A 23,738-nucleotide genomic window follows, 5' to 3' on the forward strand; every position below is an offset into this window, starting at 1 on the left:
ACAGTTTATTCCCTCAGTCAATCCATCTCATTAACATTAGAACACTTAACAATAAACATGAAACACAACACTGTCATACATTTATTTATTTAACGCATACTTAATACATTTTAAATTTGCACCTAACATGCTTGTACATACTAAATTGTCTATTTTATATATTGTGTTTGTGCTATTTTGCACATTGTCTATTTTGTATATTTATACATTAATATTTTTATTATCTGTGTCTTGTCTTGCCACTGTCATTCTATCGCACTGTGAAGCTTCTGTCACCAAAATAAATTCCTCGTATGTGCAAACATACCTGGCTATAAAGCTAATTCTGATTGTGATTCTGAATAGATCAGTACTTTTTAAATGGACAGAAACACAAAAAATAATTAAAAAAGGAGAAAGGTTCCAATTTGAGAAGCTTGTACTGGCAACAGAACCAGAACCAGAACCTGCAGTTTGTCTGCATCAACATCTGTCCTGGACAAGATGCTGTCATTCCCAATGCCAGTGCCCAAAGTTGTGTTTTTCTCAGAGATTTTTGTCATGACCATAGAAACCACCCCTAAAATCATTCAGACCACCGCAGCTTCCCCTATGGCTCCTGTCGTTTCAGTATTCCTAGTTTCCTAAGAGTTATCCACCATTGCAGCTTATCCAAAGCTGCCTGTAACTGCATCTTCCCAATCAAAAGACCCAGTGGTTTGTCTGAGCCTCTGCATGTGATTTGGGTTCATTTTAGATTGTGGTTGAACATATTTGCCAAGTTTTTGGATCCGATTTTTTATCTAACATTTGTTACACAGTTAATAGCATTAAAAGAGGTGGGGCTAACTCATGCTTTCTTTGTAGAGCAGCCAATGTTCCTCACAAACAGCTTAATAAATAACATTAAATAACATATTAAAGGTTGTGATGGGAAATGTTAGGATAGGGGAAGAGTAAGAGGACCAGAAATATAATTAGTATTGTATAAAATTAATAGAGGTCAATGGAAAATTCATACCATTTCAAAAATACATCTGGGTGTGTGAGAAATGACATTTTACTTTATTATCAGCATTCAGTGATTTATTGTATTATGTAATTTTTCCCCCCCCGTTTCTGTTGCCAAAACACATGAATGTTATTGACAGTTTTTTATTATCTTTTCCATCTTTTCCTCTATGTCAAGATTTGTACACATTTGCTATATCAGAGTCAGCCCCAGTGGGCAGTACAGTGGGAAGAGTAATGGCAGATGATGGTGATGTTGGTCTGAACGCTAAAATGAACTACAGCTTAGAAGATCTTGAGGAGAGCAGAACTTTCACAATCCAGACGGACCCTGACACTCAAGAGGGGATTGTCATACTGACTCAGGTCTTACAGTACAATACAGATATATGCATATGTAATCATCATCATCTAAGTCTTTTTTTCTCTGAACATCCATGACAGCGTTTCACAAATGTTGTGCATGGTGTTCTTAGAAACAAATTCAAGATTCATTTATATTTGTACTAATTGATTAATATTTTATTTAAATATTTTAATTCATACTTTAATTCATAATGTTAATTTTCAAATTTCAATCTATAAACACTAGCAATCACTGGACAACGTTTTACGTTTGTCTTTTATAAGTGTTCTCTTGTCTCTGCAGCCACTCGATTATGAGAGCAAGAGGCGGTTCGTCATTGCTGTAGAAGCCATCAATGAAAATATAGATACACGCTTTTTGAGTGCATATGATTTTCGTGACAGGACAACACTCAAAATCACTGTGACAAATGTGGACGAACCACCCATCTTTTATGAAGCACCTTATAATTGGAAAGTTCTAGAGAGTGCCCAAATAGGCACTCAAGTTGGTACAGTCTACGCTAAAGACACTGACACCACCAACAACCCCATAAGGTAATTTTTTTATCCTTCTCTCCTTTCTCATTTCAACCCATACTACCCCTAATGGTCAGATTAGAATGACAATAACATTACATCAGAGGATAAACACTATGGCTCTATGATGCTTTCAAATCATTGCTTAGTTTCTTTGAATGATCCATGTCAACTTCTAGCTCAATCAGTGGCATAAGTAAGGGCCTGCAATTTCCAGATAAAAAAAACATGGGTATAACTTCACAAAACCCTCGACTGCCCAAAGCCAGTAGGTGGTACTGATGTGACAACACCTGGGGCCTGATATAACCTGCTCTGGGGCAGAGAGATCTCAAACTGAAATTGCACAATTATGCACTGGTAAAGCCTGCACTCGGCTGTTATGCACATGCTGCACGCATGAACCAGTGCTTCGTTTTATTTGCAAGATCTGTGCGCAGCATGTGCATAACGATGCTCAGGACAGGCTGTACTGCTGGTGAATATACGGCCCGCACAGATATAAAATTTATTTATTTATTTATTTTTCTTCTGCGACACTTTTCCTAGGCTACTGTGTTTACAGCAAGATGTTAAACAAATGTAGTATTTTGACAAGACAAAGAAAATTATAATCGGCCATTTTTGTACAACCTGCATTTTTTGCGACAATTGTTCGTATTGTGTTGTAAAGGCTAAACAAATTGTATCCTGACAAGACAAATTAAAATAAAGGAATACCATTTTTGTACATATTTATTTTCTCTGTGACATTTTTTTTCCTACTGTGTTGGACAAAAAATTTGTTTAACATTTTGCTGTCAATAAAAGACTCTTGACAAGACAAATAACAAATACAATTTTGTGCAGACTACACTTTTATCTCGCTTTCAGTAGAGGAAATTGAAATGTGTGATTCTGGAAACGAGATCTAAATTTAGCGGGACCGGTCGGGTCGGGAAGAAAATCAAAGCGGACAGCGGGTGAACAAAGAGTGAATATATCATGGGAGCGGGTGGGTGCGGGATATAACCTCGCGGGAGCGGGACTTACAAAAACAGTCCCGCGCAAACCTCTAATGCAGCCTAACAATCTTGTAACGAATTTGAATAATAGAACTGTAGTAGTGTGTTATGTGTAAGCCAGGTTAAAGAAATGTGTCTTTAATCTAGATTTAAACTGACAGAGTGTGTCTGCCTCCCGAACAGTGTTAGGTAGATCGTGCCAGAGTTTCTAAGAAACGTCTTTAAAAAAAATTTACTGATCCCAAACTTTTGAATGGCAGTGTAAAACCTAAAATGTACATCGTTACATCAAGGATCAAATCAAATATAAATAGCACATTAAAGTTAAAAGTTATACACTTTTTGTGTGCACGCTGTACAGGTCTGGTTTAAAGAATGGTTTTGCTCAGGTGGTCGAAATGTCCGCCCAATAGAGAAAAGTTTTGCTCAGTAAGAAAAAAAATTAGAGGGAACATTGCTCTTAACAATCCGTTCTTACTCTTAACAAAACATATTTCTTGCTTCTACTCATTGGAAGATATATATATATTTTTTATAAAACAAACTCTTGCCTTACCATATAATTAATAAGTACATCAGATAATTAAGAACAAGAGTTAAATACTAAAAAGTAATGTTGTATTTTATATATATATTATTTTTTTTATTATTATTTTTTTTTAATCCACATTAAATTCAAAAAGCATTTTGTTGCTGTTGGGCAGAGATAATGACTGTGATTTTGAAAGTTGTCCAGCTTGATGACAAAAATATATGAACCAAGTATTGTGACTGTAGATAAAACTGACCCCACTACTTTAGTCAAACAAACAAACAAAAAAAGCCCCCAAACCCATTGGAGAAAAAAAACATGTTTTTAACCTCAAAACATAGAAAATAATGATAAAAATAAACAGGGCCTTTTTCCACAACCCCTACCTCAATGATCTTAGCCAGGTCCATCCAAACCCATGACATGCTTCTAGGAAAGGGAGCTGTTTACAAAACATGGACATGCAGTAGCTTAAAATCATTAGTCACATTGTGTTTTATACCTTATAATGCCGCTGTACAGTATAATCTTCTGTAGAGTTCATTTATAGTAGAAGTTGAAATTATATTGAAGTTGAAATTATAACTGAAATGATGCATACATGTTGACCCTGTTTCCTATTTCCCTGCACAACAGAATACATTATGTTTGCCATACCATAAATCAAGGGGTGAGAACCAGAAAGGCGTAAGTGACATTTCACCAACTTTACAGGAGAGCCAAAACAAAAATTTTAACATGGTTTGATCTGACTTTGTGTGCTGATTTCAATTGTTCATAATGAAAATTTGTACACTCATGGATGACAATACTTTTGCCAGTAGAAAGAGCTCATTAAAAGATTTAATTTTATATATATATAAAAGTATAAAAGTATCACTCACCCCTTGATTTGTGCTTGGCCAGACATACCTTGATTGTTTGATTTACATGCTGTTTGTGCATGGTTGAAATATGCATATGGTAAAAAAAAAACACAAAAAAACAAGGGAAGTATACGAGAAGAATAGCTCCAAATAACAATTGTTTTCCTTGAACAGATACAGCATTTCAAAGAGCAGTGACACACGACAGATGTTCAGAATTGATCCCAGTAATGGGACAGTGTATGTGGCTAACCTTTTGGATCGAGAAACAGCAGCCTGGTACAACTTGACCATCGACGCCAGAGAAATCAGTGAGCACATTCTTGTCACTAACATGCATCAACCACTGACTACCACAGGCATATGATGAATGATTTGAAAATACAGTGTACTTTAAACATTACAGATGTAATGTCTGATCTGGGTTTGAGTTTTGTTTGAGCTGTTGTCTTCTTATTTTTGCACTATACTCTGCTCAGTTTCCTGTATTTGTTCATCTGGTACCATGGTTTTGGGTTTGCTCTCGTGTCACTAGGGTTGGATATTGTTTGAATTTTATCGATTCCTATTCTGCTTATCAATTCCGATTCTTATCGATTCCTAGTTTCGATTCCAATAAAATAAAAAATCCAATATAAAAAAATAATGTCAAACATTTAGATGTCAAACATTTATTCTGTGTCTTTTTTACAATGCATTCTGTTGCAGCTAAATATCACGAACAAAAATCAGCAGCCTACAGAACACTTAGGCCTACAAGAAGAGCTTTTGCCTATGCTTAAGTAAACAGTCAGTAATAAAATAGGAACAAACAAATCAAATAGCATAAATAAATACAACCAGGGCTTAAAAACGAAAAAAAAAAAATTCAATCGGTTCACTCCGAACAGAAACGGTATTATAACGTTTCCGTTCCTGCATTCCTCATTAAACATTACCATTCCGAAACCGGTTTCATTTCGAAAAAATACCGGTTAATAACATTATTTTGATTTTGCATATACTTTAAACAGATGTATAAACAGGCTCATTTTCACTCAAAAATAACATAACACATGATAATTAAACTTGAACATTTAATGCATAACATGGTTAAAACCACAACAGAAATACATCCATTAATTACAAAGCATAAACAGCTGGAAAACATATTGACCCGTTTTACTGAACCGTTCGTACTGAACAATCAAAAGTTGCCTTCTTATGCCTAATTCTTTTCAGATGAGTGATAACGTTCTGTGTACATAATTTTCTTGCAACACTACTTGTTTTAGAAATTACATGAATAATAAAAATGTTTTTTTTTACTGGATAACCATTGCTCTTTTAATGCACCGTCAACTGCTAATTTCAAAGTATAATGCAAACACCTCACTGTGCAACACGTCCTTGCATCACAGAACCAAATTCAGTTCTCTAATTAAGCTCGATCATTTAATGAAATATAACATTGTAAAATAAAATTACAACAAAATTTCTACAAATTTCTACAAAGCATTAACAGTCTACAAAGAAATCACACTGACCTGTTTTGGGCTATCTGAAAGACTAGTAGAAATGTGCGATAGTTGCTACTTGGATAGGCTTAAACAAAATGCACAAACTGAATCAGTCTATTTGAGACTAAAGTCTGTACTGCTTGTTTAAATGTACGAAGAGAATGTCCTCCAAGACCTGTGCATTCATTGAAGACCTCAGTGGGTAAAGAATGTACTTGAGGCATGAAAATGTGCGCTCTACGCTGACTTGCGTTACAGGTAGTGCCATTGCATTCATAGCAAGTTTGTGCAAATCTCGGCTAGTGGGAGCAACACTTGCCCAGTACTTAAAAAGACACTCACTCCTCTTAAGGCGTGCTTCTCTGGAATACATATCCAAAACAGATGAGATTGACACACGAGTGTGTTTTACTGTTGTGCTTTCTTTTTCTTTTGCCATCAACAGCAGTTCTATCTCGTCGTCATCGTCGGATGATTGGAACGGAGTGTGCTATGACGTTGCGTTGCTGCCAGATAAATTCTGAATGTCTTCCCAGGCACGACATAAGTGAATTTTTCCGCTTTCGGATTGAAGATCGCTGAGAAAAAGTCTGTATCTAGGATCGAGAAATAAAGCAGCCACAAAGGCGTCATTGTCAAAGAGGGCTGTTTGTTGTGATTTGAGACACTGAAGCTAGCTTCAGCTAGCTCATTCTCTTCCATTCCTGCGCCCATGGAATCAGTTTCATTCACTTCATTAGATGGGGTCCCCTCTTGCATATCAGATAGTAAAGGCACTGCCTGTAACATGTTAGCACCATTATCTGACATTACTGAGTAACCTTACTGTAATTCAACATCATATTCTTCCAATACATCCTTCACAACAGATGAAATGTATTCGGCTGTGTATCGTTCAGTTAGCTCTCTTCCGGCCAAAGTGCGCAACACAATTTTATCTCCGTCAGTGTACTGTATGCCAAGAACAGATCGGTCTCTGCATGTATCTGAATAAATTTTAAGCATTAGTAGCCTTCCCTTTAACTCATTCTTGAGCTTTTCCCTTCCAGCCTGAGCAACACTTGACACCATATCATGGATATTTGAGGAAATAGCCTCTTGTATTGGCTCGATAATTTTCCTGAAGCCAGTGTCTTCCATTAATGTAAATGGTCTCCCGTTTACAGTTACTAGCTCTATATACGCATCTTTTAGAACATCAGGATTCATTTGAATATGTAGGCCTGCTGTCTTTGGCTTTTTCACTATGACCGTGTCCAAAGTTGTTTGTCCATCTGCTGTAACGTTAGCTGGTCTTTTATTGCTGGTTGAGTCAGTATACTCTGCTGGATTGAATATGCCACTGCAAGTTACCTCCGTGATTCCCAGCTATTTCAAGTCAAGTCAAGTCGAGCTTTATTGTCATTCTGCTACATGTGTGGACATATAGTGGAACCAAATGTCGTGTCTCACAGGACCACGGTGCTACATACTAGTTAGACATAAGATAAACATACAACAATGCAAGTATAACAAAAACAATAGAGCTATACAACAGTTAACCATCTGACTATACATATACTATAAATACTACATATACTAACTACTATACCTAGTTGACTACACTTACACAAACTGAGACTGTACAAGAACTTTACATAAATACTTTTAAAAAAATTGTCAACAGTTATTAATGAGTTGGGGGGGCAGAGGTGATAATAGTTTCAGAGGGGGACAGGGAGATTGGAGTTAAGAGCTCTCACAGCCTGGGGAAAAAGCTGTTGAGCAAACAGACAGAGCGAGCTTTGATACTCCAGTACCTTCTACCTGATGGCAGGAGCTGGAAGAGGTTGTGGGAGGGGTGGGTGGACATTTTCCTTGGCGATTCTCCAGCAAGGCCTCCAGCATCGTGCAAGGAAAATGTACAGGATGGAGGGAAGAGGGGCACCGATGATCTTTGCGGCAGTGTTCACTGTCCGTTGTAGGGACTTGCGGTCAGTAGCACTGCAGTTCCCATACCACACAGTGATGAAGGTGGTCAGCACACTCTCAATGGTGCCCCTGTAGAAAGTGGTGAGGATGGGTGGAGGGAGACTTGCCCTTTTCAGCCAGCGGAGAAAGTGGAGGCGCTGTTGTCCCTTCTTGTTGAGTGACGTCGGTGGTCCAGGTGAGATCCTCTGTGATGAGCACCCCCAGGAATTTAGTGCTGCCGACTCTCTCCACGGTTGAGCCGTCGATGGTCAGTGGGGGGTGGTCAACAGTGTTTCTAATGAAGTCCATCACAACCTTTTTTGTCTTACCCACATTGAGGGACAGGTTGTTAGCACCACACCATTCAGCCAGCTTTGCCACTTCCTCTCTGTAGTGCATTTCTTCATTGTTGCTGATGAGACCTACCACAGTTGTGTCATCAGCAAACTTGATGATGTGGTTGGAGCTGGACTTGGCAGTGCAGTCGTGAGTCAGCAGTGTGAAGAGCAGCGAGTTGAGCACACAGCCTTGTGGGGCACCTGTGCTCAAGTATGGTACTGCTGGAGGTATTGTGGCCGACACGGACTGACTGAGGTCTTGCAGTTAAAAAGTCCAGGATCCAATTACAAAGGGAGGTGTTCAGGTCCAGCAGGTTTAGTTTGTGGATGAGCTGTTGTGGGATTATTGTGTTGAATGCTGAGCTGAAGTCGATGAACAGCATTCTTACATAAGTCTTACTGTTCCAGGTGAGTAAGAGCTAGGTGGAGAGTGGTGGATATTGCATCGTCCGTGGAACGGTTTGGACGGTATGCAATCTGGAATGGGTCCAGCGTGTTTGGGAGACTGGACTTGATGTGATGCATGACTAACCTCTCAAAGCACTTCATCATGATTGGGGTCAGTGCTATGGGACAGTAGTCATTCAGACAGGACACAGGTGACTTCTTTGGTACTGGAATTATGGAGGTGGATTTGAAACACGTGGAGACGACTGCCTGGCTCAGCGAGGTGTGGAAGATGTCTGTTAGGACATCCGTCAGCTGTGCAGCACAGTCTCTCAGTACACGTCCAGGTATGTTGTCAGGGCCCGCAGCCTTTCGTGGGTTAATCCTGGAGTATCTGGTCGTTTGGAGATATGAGTAGTTTCTGTGCAGGTGTGTCGTTCTGTATCTCAAATCGTGAGTAGAAGTGGTTGAGTGCATCTGGTAAGGATGTGTCATCGTCACTGGCCTGTGGCGGGGGCTTGTAGTCAGTGATGGTCTGAATGGCTTGCCACAGGGTCCGAGTGTCTTTACTGTCGCTGAAGTTGTTATTGATTTTTTTAGCATACTGATGTTTTGCCTTCTTGATGCCATGAGACAGATTGGCTCTTGCTGTTTTGAGGGCTGCTTTATCTCCTGATCTGAATGCTTCATCTCTGGTCTTTAGCAGCCCACGAATCTCTGCTGTCATCCATGGCTACTGGTTGGCACGTGTGGTGATGATCTTGGTGACTGTCACATCATCTATGCACTTTTTGATGTAAGCAGTCACAGGGTCAGTGTACTCCTGCAGGTCTGTGTGGTTGTGGCCGCCTCTTTAAACATGTTCCAGTCTGTGTCCTGGAAGCAGTCCTGCAGTGCTGAGGTGGATGATTGGAACGGAGTGTGCTATGACGTTGCGTTGCTGCCAGATAAATTCTGAATGTCTTCCCAGGCACGACATAAGTGAATTTTTCCGCTTTCGGATTGAAGATCGCTGAGAAAAAGTCTGTATCTAGGATTGAGAAATAAAGCAGCCACAAAGGCGTCATTGTCAAAGAGGGCTGTTTGTTGTGATTTGAGACACTGAACTAGGTGTTTTGCAAAGGGATTGTCAATTCTGTCAGTACACAGTACACACTGAAGCCAAACGCCGTAGAAGTCACCCGCTGTGAGCTGGTCCGATTGGAGGCTTTTTGTAGCAATTTTCGCTGTTTCAGTGCACTCACCAATTTGGAAACTGTCTCCCATTCATTCTTACCTAAATGTAGTTCTTTAATTTGGTGACATGTCCTCGCAAAAATTCCTGAGCTCTAAAAGCCGCTCCAGCATATCGTGTGTTGAATGTCAGCGTGTTGGACAGTCAACAATTGCCCTTTTGTGCCCCATTCTTTTAAGAAGACTGACAACGTTCTGTGTGCGCAACGTTTTTGCAACACGTCTGGCCATACCGTGATCTGCTTTTGAATCGGTTTGGCAAGTTTGAGAAGTGGTCTGTATGCTGGGATTAGCATAACAGAGATGTGGTCCGAGTACTCTAGGTGGGAGGGGGTTCAGCTTTGTATGCGTTTTTCTCTGTTGTGTAAACAAAGTCCAGTATGTTGTTTCCCCTTGTTGCAAAGTTCACATGTTGGTAGAACTTTGGCAAAACTGTCTTTAGGTTTGCATGGTTGAAGTCACCGGCTATGATGGAAAAGCTGTCAGGGTTATTTGTTTGTTGTTCACTGATGGCGCTGTACAGTTCACAAAGCACGTCCTTAACGTTTGCACCAACGATGAACAGTGTTTTGATACCGAAGCATTGTTACACCATTCTTTGTTGATATACACACACACCCCCGTGAGTCTTACAAGACAGTGATGAATCTCTGTCTGCTCGGTAGCAGTTTAGCCCCTGCAGCTGAATGGCGGAGTCCGGGATGTTGTCGTTTAGCCATGTTTCAGTGAAAATAGACACACAACAATCCCTTACCTCATGCTGTGTAGACCGACTGAGTTGAATTATGTCCAGTTTGTTTTCCAGAGAGCGAATGTTTGAGAGCATGATTGTTGGAAGAGCCAGTCTTGTGGGTTTAGCCCTTAGCCTAGCTGGTATACCTCCACGCTTCCGTCCTCTCTCACACCGCTTACAACGCCGCCTTGTGCAGGTAGTGTCAGCAGTGAACAAAGGCCTCGTAGCTTCTCAGTAGAGGCCGGCGAGAGTTGGTGTTTGTATGCGTTGCCAATATCCCAAAGACTTTGGCGATCATAGATGTGTTTTGGAGTGATTTCCTTATGAATTAGTGGTAAATTGACACTATTTGGAGACGAACAGACGACATTAAAAGACAAAAGCACCATCTTTGGGACCCGGAGTAGCCGCTGCGTCTGACCGCGCTGCCATCTTGGATCAGGCACATTTCTGCCCCGCATCCCTCAATATTGCAGACAGACTTGTTAGACAACTTGTCATAGGAGAAATACTGACGAAAAGGATTGTCTTGGTGGCTACCCATCTAAAAAAGTAATTGACAGCTTACTATAGGCCTATGACTTTTTTATGTTCTAAAAATTAGCTTACTCACATTAATTACATGTATTTAATTTGAAGAAGACATGATATGTGTGCAGACATATGTTTCGAGCATGAGTTGAACGCAGGAATCATTAAGCAGAATCGAAATGCACGTGTATTATCAAATATCCATTTCTTGGAAATTCTGAAACGGTTCTAAAATGAAACATGTTTTCGATACCCAACCCTATGTGTCTATTTAGGCTGCATTTGCACCGCAGGTCACGATGACCAATTCCGATTTTGTGACTATATCCAATTTTTTGGACTATGTGCTTACATTTCTTTTAAAAGTGATCTGTGCCCGATGTGTGCATTTTACACTGCACTTAGTGAAACAATCCAAGAATAGCATATATGACATCACAAATCAATTTGAATGGTACATTGAGGTTAGTTTATTGACATGGAAATCATGTAGAAACATTTTTAATGCAGTAGTTACATCTATAAATCTAAATAATTATATAGCCTAGAACAAATTTTTCAGGACAGTGATGTCACATTGTCTGTGTTTTTTTAGTAATTAAAACCAAATGTGTTCATCAGTGATTGTATATCAAAGGCAGGGACCTGTTTGTAGGCATTTTATTTTTGTGGTTTCAATGGAACGAACGGGACTGAAGCGCTCGTCTGTGCACGAGCCATTGTCCCTGACAACAACAGCAACAAGCACTCAGTGTGATTTCAAAAGCAACACTTTTCATCATCAGATTGCCTTTTATTTAACACAAAAAAACAAAATTAATACTCTGCTACTCAACTAGAGATATTTAATTTGTTACAGGTATGTCTGTACCGCAAAATGTTTTTTTTAAAAACTCACTTTTCAAAGATGTAGGAGTCGCATTTACAGGGGAAGATCCTATCTGTTTGCTTACGTGGCAGGCGCAATCTTTCATAAATGAGATTCATATCTCATTTATTTCCACATATGAATGAGGCCTGAAACCAATCAGAGAATATCGGAATTCATGTGACTTTTTCCTGCTTACACAGTCGTGGGCCATATCCGATCTGTGCCACATGGGAGGGAAAAAAAATCTGAATTGGGTCACGCAGTGTAAATGCGGCCTTAATGTCAGGCTTTGGGTCAGGGTAGTCAGGTCTGAGAAACAAAACCAGCCCAAAATTATCCCAATCATGTTTTTTTCCAGGATTTTCTTCTCCTGGGGGACCACTCAGTCCAAAACGAGACATGAGTGGAGCAAACACAGATGAACATTACACGAACTGGCACAGGACAGAAAACACTGTGTGAATAAATAGGGAAGCAAACAAGGAGGGTAACAATGGAGGACAGGTGGGGCAGATGAACCAATAATGGGTTAACAAGAAGGCCAGGGTCAAGACAAATAGACAGGGGAGCACATGGCACATAGAAACAAAACAAAGCCATGTGTTTATACAAAACATAACAAGAAAACACAGCCAATGAGAACTCATGATTCGCGTGTTCATACAAGACAACACAACAGCATGCGGCCAAAGAGAACACTTACGAGTCACGTGTTACAAATATGACAACACAAGAACAAATAAAGCTACAGGACGAGCACACTCAACACATGCACTCACAACAAAGACAACACATGGAACATGAATGTTCAAACCCCCGACACTAAACCAAAGCCGAATTGACAGGGGTACCAGCTCAGAGCACCCATCAGCGTCTAAAGAACGCGAAGTTGAACTGCACACTCACACAGAGACAAGATGATCCATGAGTGTTATACTACGAAATAGTATAAAATAATTTAACAATAAATGAACAAATAATAAAATAGCTATTAATAATAATAATAGGATTTTCTTCACTGCATCTTATTGCTGAAACCATTATCCATGTTACTGAGTAAGTGAAGCGAGAAGCCTGCGGATCCATTTGCAAAGATTTATTATTAAACGTGGTCAACACAGGCAAAGGTCGCACAAATGGCAAACAAGGTATATAGAGGGCAAGACAGAAGAGTACAAGTAAACAGGTGTGGGTAAATCGATGGCGAACATAATCCAAAGGAAGAGGCAAGCAAATAATCCACAGACAGACAATAATCCAGGCGCAGTACAAACAGAGTCCAAACGGCAAGACAACAGAGCAATCCAGGACAGGCAGGAGATCAGGAAACAGAAAATCAGGTAAAACTGGAAATAACTAGACTGGACTAGAGCAAGGAAATAGGAACATGACAAAACTCTGACAATAAACTGGCTCTGTAAAGTGCTATCACTAGGAGAGTGAAAAACGCAGACAATACTCGGCGATTTGAGAAGAATCTAAGTGGGTGTTATATAGTGTGTGTAATTGACTAGAGGTGAGCGTGTGATTAATGAAACGGCATGTGGGAAATGTAGTCCAAGGTAACATGAAACAGTCTGTGTAGTGTGAGAGTCAATATATTGGAAGGGCGACCTCTGGTGGCAATCAGACGGAAGGCCACGGACCGGATTCGTGACAATCCACAAAGAGTTTACAAAGGATGTAGGGGATCTCACCGTGGTTACCAATCAGTAGGGGACCAAAGTATTTCCAAAACATTAGATACACAATGGAATACAGTGAAGGCCATCATCAACAAGTGGAAACAATGGGGGCACCACAATGACATTACACAGAACAGGGAACTTGCCAAAAAACTGATGTAAAACTTAGGCCAATTCTCAATATGCGATTTTGCATCCTTGTTTTCTTGTACTATGTCATCATCAACAGTTTTCAACATGGCGCCAGACAATGAACAGAGAGCGTGGGCCGATTATAATTAAAGGGTCATACACACATAAAAATTAAAGCAAGTCGAAGCACGTTTTTTAACCTGTTACACAAGTAAAGAGAATGCATGAAAATGTCCAGGTGTGTTCTTGATGTTGAAGATGCATCGATTGCAGACTTGAGAGAATTTAATCATTAGAAATCCCAGAAGATGCTGTGGCACATGATGTAACTGAAGCCTGTAAGCTTTAAACTTCTTGTTCTTGCATAAGAGATTCCCACCACAATTGTTATTTGAACAGTCAACTTTTTTTTTGCATATTATTCCCCCCACGTAAGCATTTATACTCCACACAGAAAATGTATTTGTTTTGCCTAAAAATGTAATGAATCGGAGAGTCAGAGAGTGTTCTGTCTATGTGTGCAGTTGGGTTTAGATCTGATGAGAATAAATATAGCAAGAGTCCATTCTCTCCCTAATGAATTGCCTTGCATGATTCAAGGAGCAAGGCTACAATATTGCACATGTCTCAGACTACAGGGTCTTATTATTTAATTATTACTATTTTTCTTTTATCACAAACAATTTATAGTTAGTTAAACCCATTTTTAATGTCAAAAGAGACCTGAAGCTTACCTTTTTTTTTTAATTTTGTTTCACTTTTATGTACTCTTGTCTGAGAGCACAGGGGATATTATTTAACCAAAGTTGGTAAGCTCCCTTAGCTTTTTTTAAATAAAGTTAATGAGGGGCAAAAACGAATAACGTATGTTTTACTGCATCCTTCAGGCGATGAGCAGCTGTCCTCCTCAGTGTCTTTGTACATCACAGTCCTTGACATCAATGACAATGTGCCCACCATGTCACAAGACTATCAGCCTTATGTGTGTGAGGACACAGAGGCAGGAGAGGTAACACACACAAAGACAGAACTTTTTCCATCTGAGAATTGCATGCTCATTTTGCTCACCCCTTTTAGTTACAATACCAGTTTATTTCAGTGAAGTAAAGAAATCACAGAAAGATCAACAATTAACAGTGGCCTGCTCCTGGTTAGACTGCATTGGTGATTTGAAAACATACAAAACACATACACAGTTAAGTCACTCTGGTAAAGTCTATTTTCTGTATCTACATGGATGGATTTTTATATAAAACCAACATTTTAACAATCATTAGATATTTGTATACACATAATAGTCCAAGTATGTCCTGTAGGCATGGATCTAACTGTTTGAATTTGAACTGTTAATGAATTGAGGTACATACACAGATTAAACATTCCCTGTCTGTCTCACTTAAAGCTAATTGAGTTGATCAGTGCCACTGATGCAGATGATCCTGTAGATGGCCATCATTTCTATTTCTCCATGATCCCAGACAAACACATCAACCCCAACTTCACCATCAGAGACAACCAAGGTATGTCACAACATGAGCTTTCTAAGTTTAGAATGGCTGATTCACACACATTACACCTGCACACAAACAGTGAGTGCTGCATATTTATTTTGTCGCTTATGTTATGTATAGATTGTTCACACAACAGCAACGCTGTGCTAAACAGTTTCACCCAGCTGCAAGTACAGTTTCATGCTGAACTCAGCAGAAAACATGCCTACCAGCCACAGGCACACAGACAGCACTTTCCTTTACCTTCACAACAATTTACCTGTAGTAAATCTGACTCAATCTAAATTTAAACAGTTTATAGTTTGTATATATATATATATAGTTACGACTCTCTCTCTCTCTATATATATATATATATATATATATATATATATATATATATATATATATACACACACACTCACCTAAAGGATTATTAGGAACACCATACTAATACTGTGTTTGACCCCCTTTCGCCTTCAGAACTGCCTTAATTCTACGTGGCATTGATTCAACAAGGTGCTGAAAGCATTCTTTAGAAATGTTGGCCCATATTGATAGGATTGCATCTTGCAGTTGATGGAGATTTGTGGGATGCACATCCAGGGCATGAAGCTCCCGTTCCACCACATCCCAAAGATGCTCTATTGGGTTGAGATCTGGTGACTGTGGGGGCCATTTTAGTACAGTGAACTCATTGTCATGTTCAAGAAACCAATTTGAAATGATTCGAGCTTTGTGACATGGTGCATTATCCTGCTGGAAGTAGCCATCAGAGGATGGGTACATTGTGGTCATAAAGGGATGGACATGGTCAGAAACAATGCTCAGGTAGGCCGTGGCATTTAAACAATGCCCAATTGGCACTAAGGGGCCTAAAGAGTGCCAAGAAAACATCCCCCACACCATTACACCACCACCACCAGCCTGCACAGTGGTAACAAGGCATGATGGATCCATGTTCTCATTCTGTTTACGCCAAATTCTGACTCTACCATCTGAATGTCTCAACAGAAATCGAGACTCATCAGACCAGGCAACATTTTTCCAGTCTTCAACCGTTCAATTTTGGTGAGCTTGTGTTTATTGTAGCCTCTTTTTCCTATTTGTAGTGGAGATGAGTGGTACCCGGTGGGGTCTTCTGCTGTTGTAGCCCATCCGCCTCAAGGTTGTGCATGTTGTGGCTTCACAAATGCTTTGCTGCATACCTCGGTTGTAACGAGTGGTTATTTCAGTCAAAGTTGCTCTTCTATCAGCTTGAATCAGTCGGCCCATTCTCCTCTGACCTCTAGCATCAACAAGGCATTTTTGCCCACAGGACTGCTGCATACTGGATTTTTTCCCTTTTCACACCATTCTTTGTAAACCCTAGAAATGGTTGTGCGTGAAAATCCCAGTAACTGAGCGGATTGTGAAATACTCAGACCTGCCTGTCTGGCACCAACAACCATGCCACACTCAAAATTGCTTAAATCACCTTTCTTTCCCATTCTGACATTCAGTTTGGAGTTCAGGAGATTGTCTTGACCAGGACCACACCCCTAAATGCATTGAAGCAACTGCCATGTGATTGGTTGATTAGATAATTGCATTAATGAGAAATTGAACAGGTGTTCCTAATAATCCTTTAGGTGAGTGTATATATACAGTCCATCTCTCCAATCATTTTTTTTACTCATAACAATTTAAATTTTGACTGTTATTTAAGATGGAAAAAAATCTCAACATAGTACCTCAGAAATCACTGCTCACTGTTCACTGCTCAAATACAAAAAAATAAGGGAACACTAAATCATTACAGTATAACACTAAGTCATTTAAACTGAAGGGATATCAGTCTGCCCAGTTAGGAAGCATGAGTGATTGTGAATCAGTTTCCCCTGCTTTGGTGCAAAAGAAAGTGTCTGTTTCTCAATATGCGTTCTTCAGGGATCTTGCGTCCTTGTGTTCTAGTTCTACATCATCATCAACTGTCGAAGTTCAGTTCCAATTCTCAAGAACGCAAGTACAGAGGATGCATGAAAGTTCCCGGATGTGTTCTTGATATCAAGGATGTATCAAGTGCAGACTTGACAGAATCGAGCTGTTAGAAATCCGAGAAGACGCTGTGGGCAGCCGGTGTATGGAAGCCTGTAAGCTTTAAACTCGCTCTTGTTTGCTTTAAACCTGTTTGCTTTGACTTAATTTCTATATTTATTTATAACTCGACGGCTCTTGAAGTTGAAAGTAAACATTTATCGTTTTGTTTTGCTTAATTTTAATAAAGTTATGAGACTCGGCGAAAGTCTGCATTTTTATTGGCATATTAGAATGAATCTTAACATCTTCATAGTTAAACGTATAACGCTGTAAAATAAAACGATATACAATTATATGAAAATAATATCTATAATAGTATGAAATGTTTGAATAAGTTATGACATTTGTTTGTAATGTTATGCTATATTTATTGTTCATTGGCCACTGCTTATGCTGAGACTATGCGGTCAGTTAAGCAAGAACGCAGTACATCTCAATTCTCACAAGGATCCTGTTCTGTGTCCTCGCGTCCTTCAGAGTTCGTTCTTCCAAGAAAGCCTTGCAAGACTGGTCTCCACAAGAATGCAAGTCTGTTCTCTGTGTTCTTGGAATTGAGAAACAGGCAGTGACAACAATTGCACTGGAGAGGCAACAGCAAGACAACCCCAGGCATGTGATCAGCTAGAGACAAAAAAGCAGGAAAATCTGACCATGCCCAAGCCAAGTATTAATGGAATTGTATTATTAAAGTACCTGGCTAAAGTTAGAAATAAAGAATAAAGTAAAAACAGCAATATTGTGAAATATTATTTGATTTTTGAAAAAAAATACAAATAAAAATATTTCTATTTTAATATATTATAAAATGTCATTTATTCCTGTGATTCAAAGTTGAATTTTGAGCATAATTACTCCAGTTTTGAGTGACACATCTACTTGCCCAAATAACATTTCTGAATATGATCAATCTTGAAAAAGGTTGTGTTGCTTCAAATTTTGTGTGGAAATGGTGATACATTTTATTTTTCAGGATTCTTTGATAAATAGAAAGTTCAATGAACAGCATTTATTTGCATTAATCAAATATATTTATCAAATTTATTAAAGCATTTATTAAATATAAATATTTTTTAACATTTTAAGTGTCTTCACTCTTAACTCACTTTTCATCACTTTAATGTATGATGAATAAAATGACTAATTTCTCGTTTTATTTGTAATCATTTTGAATTATTTTGATAATTTTTTGGTTAGATCATTTTGTTCTCAACAACTTACACCACATATATAAGTGAATATTTTCAACTTGAATATTTAATTAATTAATATCCAATGTGTGATTTAAAGTGTCATGAAATGCCTGTTTCAGCATTAGTCTTTCTCACCTTAGATCTGAAAAAGACTCCAGAAATGGGCGTGTAAAACTGTGAAAAGGTGGGAGTGAAGAGGGTGGAAAGAGGGGAGAAAGCAACTAATAAAACATCAAAAAAAATGTGTTTTAGTGTTTTCATTATTTATTTATTTATTATTTTTTAACTTGTTACACTTCTTTAAATTATATATTGTATGGATATGTAATTGTGACATAATCTGAAACTTTAACAGATAACACAGCTAGCATTCTGGCACGGAGAAGCACCTTCACCCAACATGATCGCACACACTACCATCTTCCAGTTGTGATCAGAGACAGCGGTTCCCCCATTCTGTCCAGTACCACCACGCTTACCATCAGGGTGTGTGTGTGTCAGCCTACCGGTCACTGCTTATCGGGTGGTGTGGAAGTCTCTCTGGATGTCAGTATGCAGATTTTACTGGGCCTCTCTGTTTGCCTCATCACACTTGCAGGTGAGCCGTTATGGGAAATGCTCATTCAAAGTGAATATTTTTAAAGTGGTATTTATGTAGCCCTAGAGAGATTTCTCCATTTCTGATTAATTATGGGCTTCATATGTGGTTGCGTCAGTACTGAATTACAAGACTCTCTTTTCTAGCAGAGCTCTTGTGTTAATGAGGGAATATTCTCTACTCTCCAAGCAGGCAAGTATGACAGAACACAGGACAATCTAATAAGCTCTCATAATCAATATATTGATAAACCAGTGTGGCCTCGCACTAATATAATAACACTGATGCTTAATCAAGTGTCAGAATGCTAATGATATATTGTATGTAAATGAGGCTGCATATATAATTTGCATATGTGCAGTATTGAGTGAAACATAATGAGCATTTCTCCTGAAAGTGAGACAGCCATTATCCCAATCATTTTGTCAGACTTGATTTTGTGATAATGACCAACTAACTAAAATAGTGTCACTATTTTGATACACTATTTCCCTGTTTAATACTGTAAAGTTGCTTTGACACAATCTGCATTGTAAAAAAATGCTGCATAAATAATGGTGACTTGACTTCACTATACATTATTGTGTTTTTAAATAGTTGTGCAATATTTCTGTTCTGTCTTGTTTTCCCCTGTTTTGTGTTTAAAGACGTTTATTTTGTAATGTGTTTGCTCCCTTCTGTGTCTGCTTTTGCTTCGTGTGTTCAGTTTCTGTTTGCCTTGTTCCCTATGCTGCCTTGTTTGCCTTCATAGTTCCCCTTGTTTGTTACCATAGCTACCCTTGTTAATCACCTCCAACTGTCCCTTGTTAGGGGAAGTCGTGGTCTAATGGTTAAAGAGTCGGATTCGTAATCCAAAGCCCACTGCTCCGGGTGTGTGTTCACGGTGTGTGTGTGTTCACTGCTGTGTGTGTGCACTATGGATGGGTTAAATGCAGAGCACGAATTCCAAGTATGGGCCACCATACTTGGCCGTATGTCACTTCAACTTGTTAGCCTGGTTAACTAGCATCTATATACCCCTGTGTTTTTGCTCATGTTCTTTTTCTGGTGTTTTGTGGCTGTGTGTTGGTTTTTCCTCAGTTCTTTTCCAGAAAAGAACACCATACCAAGGTCCAGCACTTAGGCTAATTTGCCTTAGACAAGACACACACTTCCTCAAGGACTACATTCGGTCCATCATCAGAGCCTTGTTCTGTCTTGGACGCCACAATAGAGCATTCAGCACTCATGGACGCCACAGCTGGCATCTTTGGTGGTGTCTAGTCCAGTAGTCTCAGAGGTCCTCCCACCATTGGCGATGCTTTCTCTGATGGTGACTGCCATCTTGCTCCAGCAGCATCTGCTCCAGCTCTCCCAAAGGCAGTGGTGTCCATTCCAGAGATATTTGCTTGTCCTGTCATGGCAAAGGAGGCCATAAACCCTGCCTGCCATTTAATGACCACAGAGGTGCTCCCTGCCCCTCTGCCCAAAGTCTTTCACATTTCTGCTGGGTGACTTTATGCCACTCCTGGTGCAAAAATCAAATACAAGCAGCTTGCTTTGTTTGATGGCTGTTCCATCTCCCTCTTGAAAATATTGCAGAGGTTTTTGCTTGGGTTCAGGTCTGGAGAATGTGCTGGCCATGACATTGTCTTGATGTGGTGTTCTATCATCCACACCTTGATGACCCTTGCTGTGTGGCATGGGGCATTGTTCAGCTGGACAAACCAATCTTCAGATTTGGGGAAGAATGTCAGAGCAGAAGGAAGCAAGTTTCTTCCAGGATAACATTGTATTTGGTTTTCTTCATGCTGAAGCACGCCCAAATCATGACTGATCCTTCAAGTCATTTCACTTAATTTTTACTGGCTACATAGTCATTCATGGCAGCAGTGAAGGAGACTTATCTCTCCATCTCACTGGCTGCTGTGTGGAAGCCTTTCATCTCTTCCAAGCTACCTCTTAGTTCACTTCTTCTCTGCTTAATAAGGCATACTTATGTCATGGTAGTGCGGCATCAGCAATGCACATTTTAGCTGTCTTACAGGCTTATTGTATGAGGCACCTGGACAAAGGCTTGGGACTGGATGCAGAGAGAAAGTCTATGCAGACATTTGGAAGTTTAGTTTCTTTCAAGTGGATCTTTAGAGCTCCTGGCACGCTCCTCATTTATTAATATCTAACAGGTCAAAGCATTCAAACTGAATATTCTAAATATTCTTTTCAACAAGATGAATGCTTACAAGAAAGCTGCATCCTCGCCTGTGAAAACCCCGACTGGAAAACGAATGAAAGATACATTATAAGAAGTTGTCTGGAATGCGGTGCATATTGTGATGAAAGATGTGACAGTGCATGCAGTCTCTAATGGCGGAATTTCAATCACGGATGGCCGTTGTGCGTGGGCTTATCGACAAGGTGGATTATGTCCAGCGCGAGATGAGAGGCCTGAAACAAGATGTCTGGCTGTAAATCGGATGTATCTAAGTTTCAAGTAAAGCTGGCAGAATTGGAAGATCGAGAAAGACGCAACGACGTCAAAATTGATAGTCTTTCACTGAACCATGAGTGAGGTGACGCGATACGCTTTTTTCAAGAAATGCTTCCAAAGTGGATCCCCTCACTCTCAAACAGGCCGATAGAGATCGAACGAGCCCACTGCATCTATGGACAGCAGAAGTCCACAGAGATGGGTCGCACTATGATCTTTAAAGTGCTGAGATATCAAGACTGTTAGGCTATCTTAGACGGGGCCAGAGAGGTGAGCAAGAGAAGACCAATTCTGGATGGTGAGAATCATCTGAAATTCTTCGCCGACTACAGTGCTTACACCTCGCAAAAAACGGAGAAGCTTTGCTGATACACGGAAGGAGTTGCGAGCAGCAGGAATCCAATCCTTTCTGATTTACTCAGCAATTCTGCGCGTTATGCCCTACGGGGAGAAACTGTCTTTCTCTTCGCCACAAGAAGCAGAGGAGTTTCGACTGCAGATCGCAAATACTTCGCAGGCAAGACGGCAGCTAACTTTCGCAGATGTCAAACAATTCGAGATGGACACGAATCTAAATGATAATTAACCACCCATTCTTACTGTTAAGACTGTTCATGGAACTGTAGGATTTGGGTCACTTTACGTTACTCTGGATAAACCGATCAAGTTAAAATTTTGTTTCATATCTAAGATTATAACATTACTGTTCTTAAGTTTGGAGTTCAGGATTATGTTTCTTGTTCTAGATGGACACTACTAGTTTTGAAGCATTTAACGCAGAAAGGCGTGCCTTCAGCTGAAAGTGTCATTTATTTATAGTTCTGTTGTTCTTGTTAACTTATGTTTTTTCGATGTTTATACATGGGAGGGAGCGGGTGATTCTCAGATCAGTGGAACGTATGATACTGTCACGGTTCCAATACACAAGTGGGGGAAAAACAAGCGGTCGGGGGGAGGGGGAGGGGAGTGTTTCGTCCAGCCATATATTTCTTTTTCTATGTTAGTAACGAAATATGCAATCAAAGAAGTCATGTCTAAAACAATTCACTATTTGACCTTCAGTATAGTTCAAGTTTACAGTCTCTTTTATAATGGTTAATATTTCAATTTTATCGATCAACATCTGAGGTTTAAACAGTCCTATGAAGAGAACAAAGTTTCTGGATAGTTTGCGTAGACACTGCGTAGATGTGGCTTTAGTCCAAGAATCTCATTTAAAATCAACCGATGTACCTTGTATACAAAACAAATATTCTAAAGTCATTGCCGTGTCCAGTGTTGGCACAAAAACGAAGGGGTCTCTTATACTCGTTAAACGAACCTTTCCTCTTGTTATTGAAAAATGTAGTAATGATACATCTGGTAGATTGTGCTATTTCTGTACAAGTATTCAAGGTAAGAAAATAGCTTTGGTTTCTGTCTATGCCCCAGCAGCTTTTGATGTAAAATTTTTTCAGTTGTTAACAAATCAGTTGCTGATCTTAAATTATTATGCACTCATTATTGGAGGAGACATGAATGCACTTGCAGATTTAATGCTTGATAAATCCACCACTATATTTACTAAAGCACAAGAGATATCATCAACAAATTTTAAGTCTTTTCTGCAAACCTTTAATCTCATAGATGTATGGCGTGTTCAGAATCCGTCAGTTAGAGATTACACTTTCTTTTCTTCGAGTCATCAGACACATTCTAGAATAGATTATATTATATGTTCTCATGAATTCAGGATTTGTTTTGAGAGCATTGCGATCCTACCTGCAGTAATATCTGACCACAATCCACTGCTGACTAAATTTATTTATTGCTCACATGATAGATCTCCAAGATGGAAATTTTACAACTCTTCTACAATATTCTGGGGTTCTAATAGATTTTAGAAATAAGTTGAAAGACTTTTTGAACATAAACCTTAATAGTGTGGATAATCACACGATGGTATGGATGGCTACAAAAGGCTTTATTAGAGATTTTGCCATTTCTTTTTCATCTAATTTAAATAAAGTAAGAAAAGTACAAATTGAAGAACTAGAACAAATTTGCCTATTCCAAGAAACAGAGTTGAAGAAGAAATTCTCAAAATCAGTTGAAAGTGCATTAATGAGTTCCAGGTCCACGTTAAATGATCTGCTTCGAAGAAAGGCTTAATTTATTATGCATAGGGTTCGGCAGAATTATTAGAAGACCCAGCAAGTTATTGGCTTTACAACTCAGACAAAGTGAATCTAGGGCTATTCTTGATACCATTTATTCACCTACAAAAGGACTAATA

At 39.3% G+C, this 23,738-nt stretch overlaps 1 protein-coding gene across 1 annotated transcript in view; it reads left to right on the plus strand.

Annotated features, from left to right (window-relative positions):
• LOC306864997 (cadherin-7-like) overlaps positions 1-23,738 on the plus strand; it is a gene marked incomplete at both ends in the record, with an annotated part of 35,358 nt that overhangs the window by 1,246 nt on the left and 10,374 nt on the right. Inside the window, 6 exons of the mRNA XM_079409329.1 lie at positions 1,169-1,356; positions 1,640-1,893; positions 4,452-4,588; positions 14,524-14,645; positions 15,039-15,156; positions 18,751-18,993. Of these exons, the coding sequence (XP_079265455.1) occupies positions 1,169-1,356; positions 1,640-1,893; positions 4,452-4,588; positions 14,524-14,645; positions 15,039-15,156; positions 18,751-18,993 (1,062 nt within the window). The remainder of the gene's footprint in view (positions 1-1,168; positions 1,357-1,639; positions 1,894-4,451; positions 4,589-14,523; positions 14,646-15,038; positions 15,157-18,750; positions 18,994-23,738) is intronic.

Source organism: Barbus barbus (assembly GCF_936440315.1).
Source record: "Barbus barbus genome assembly, chromosome: 46".
Lineage (NCBI taxonomy): Eukaryota > Metazoa > Chordata > Actinopteri > Cypriniformes > Cyprinidae > Barbus > Barbus barbus.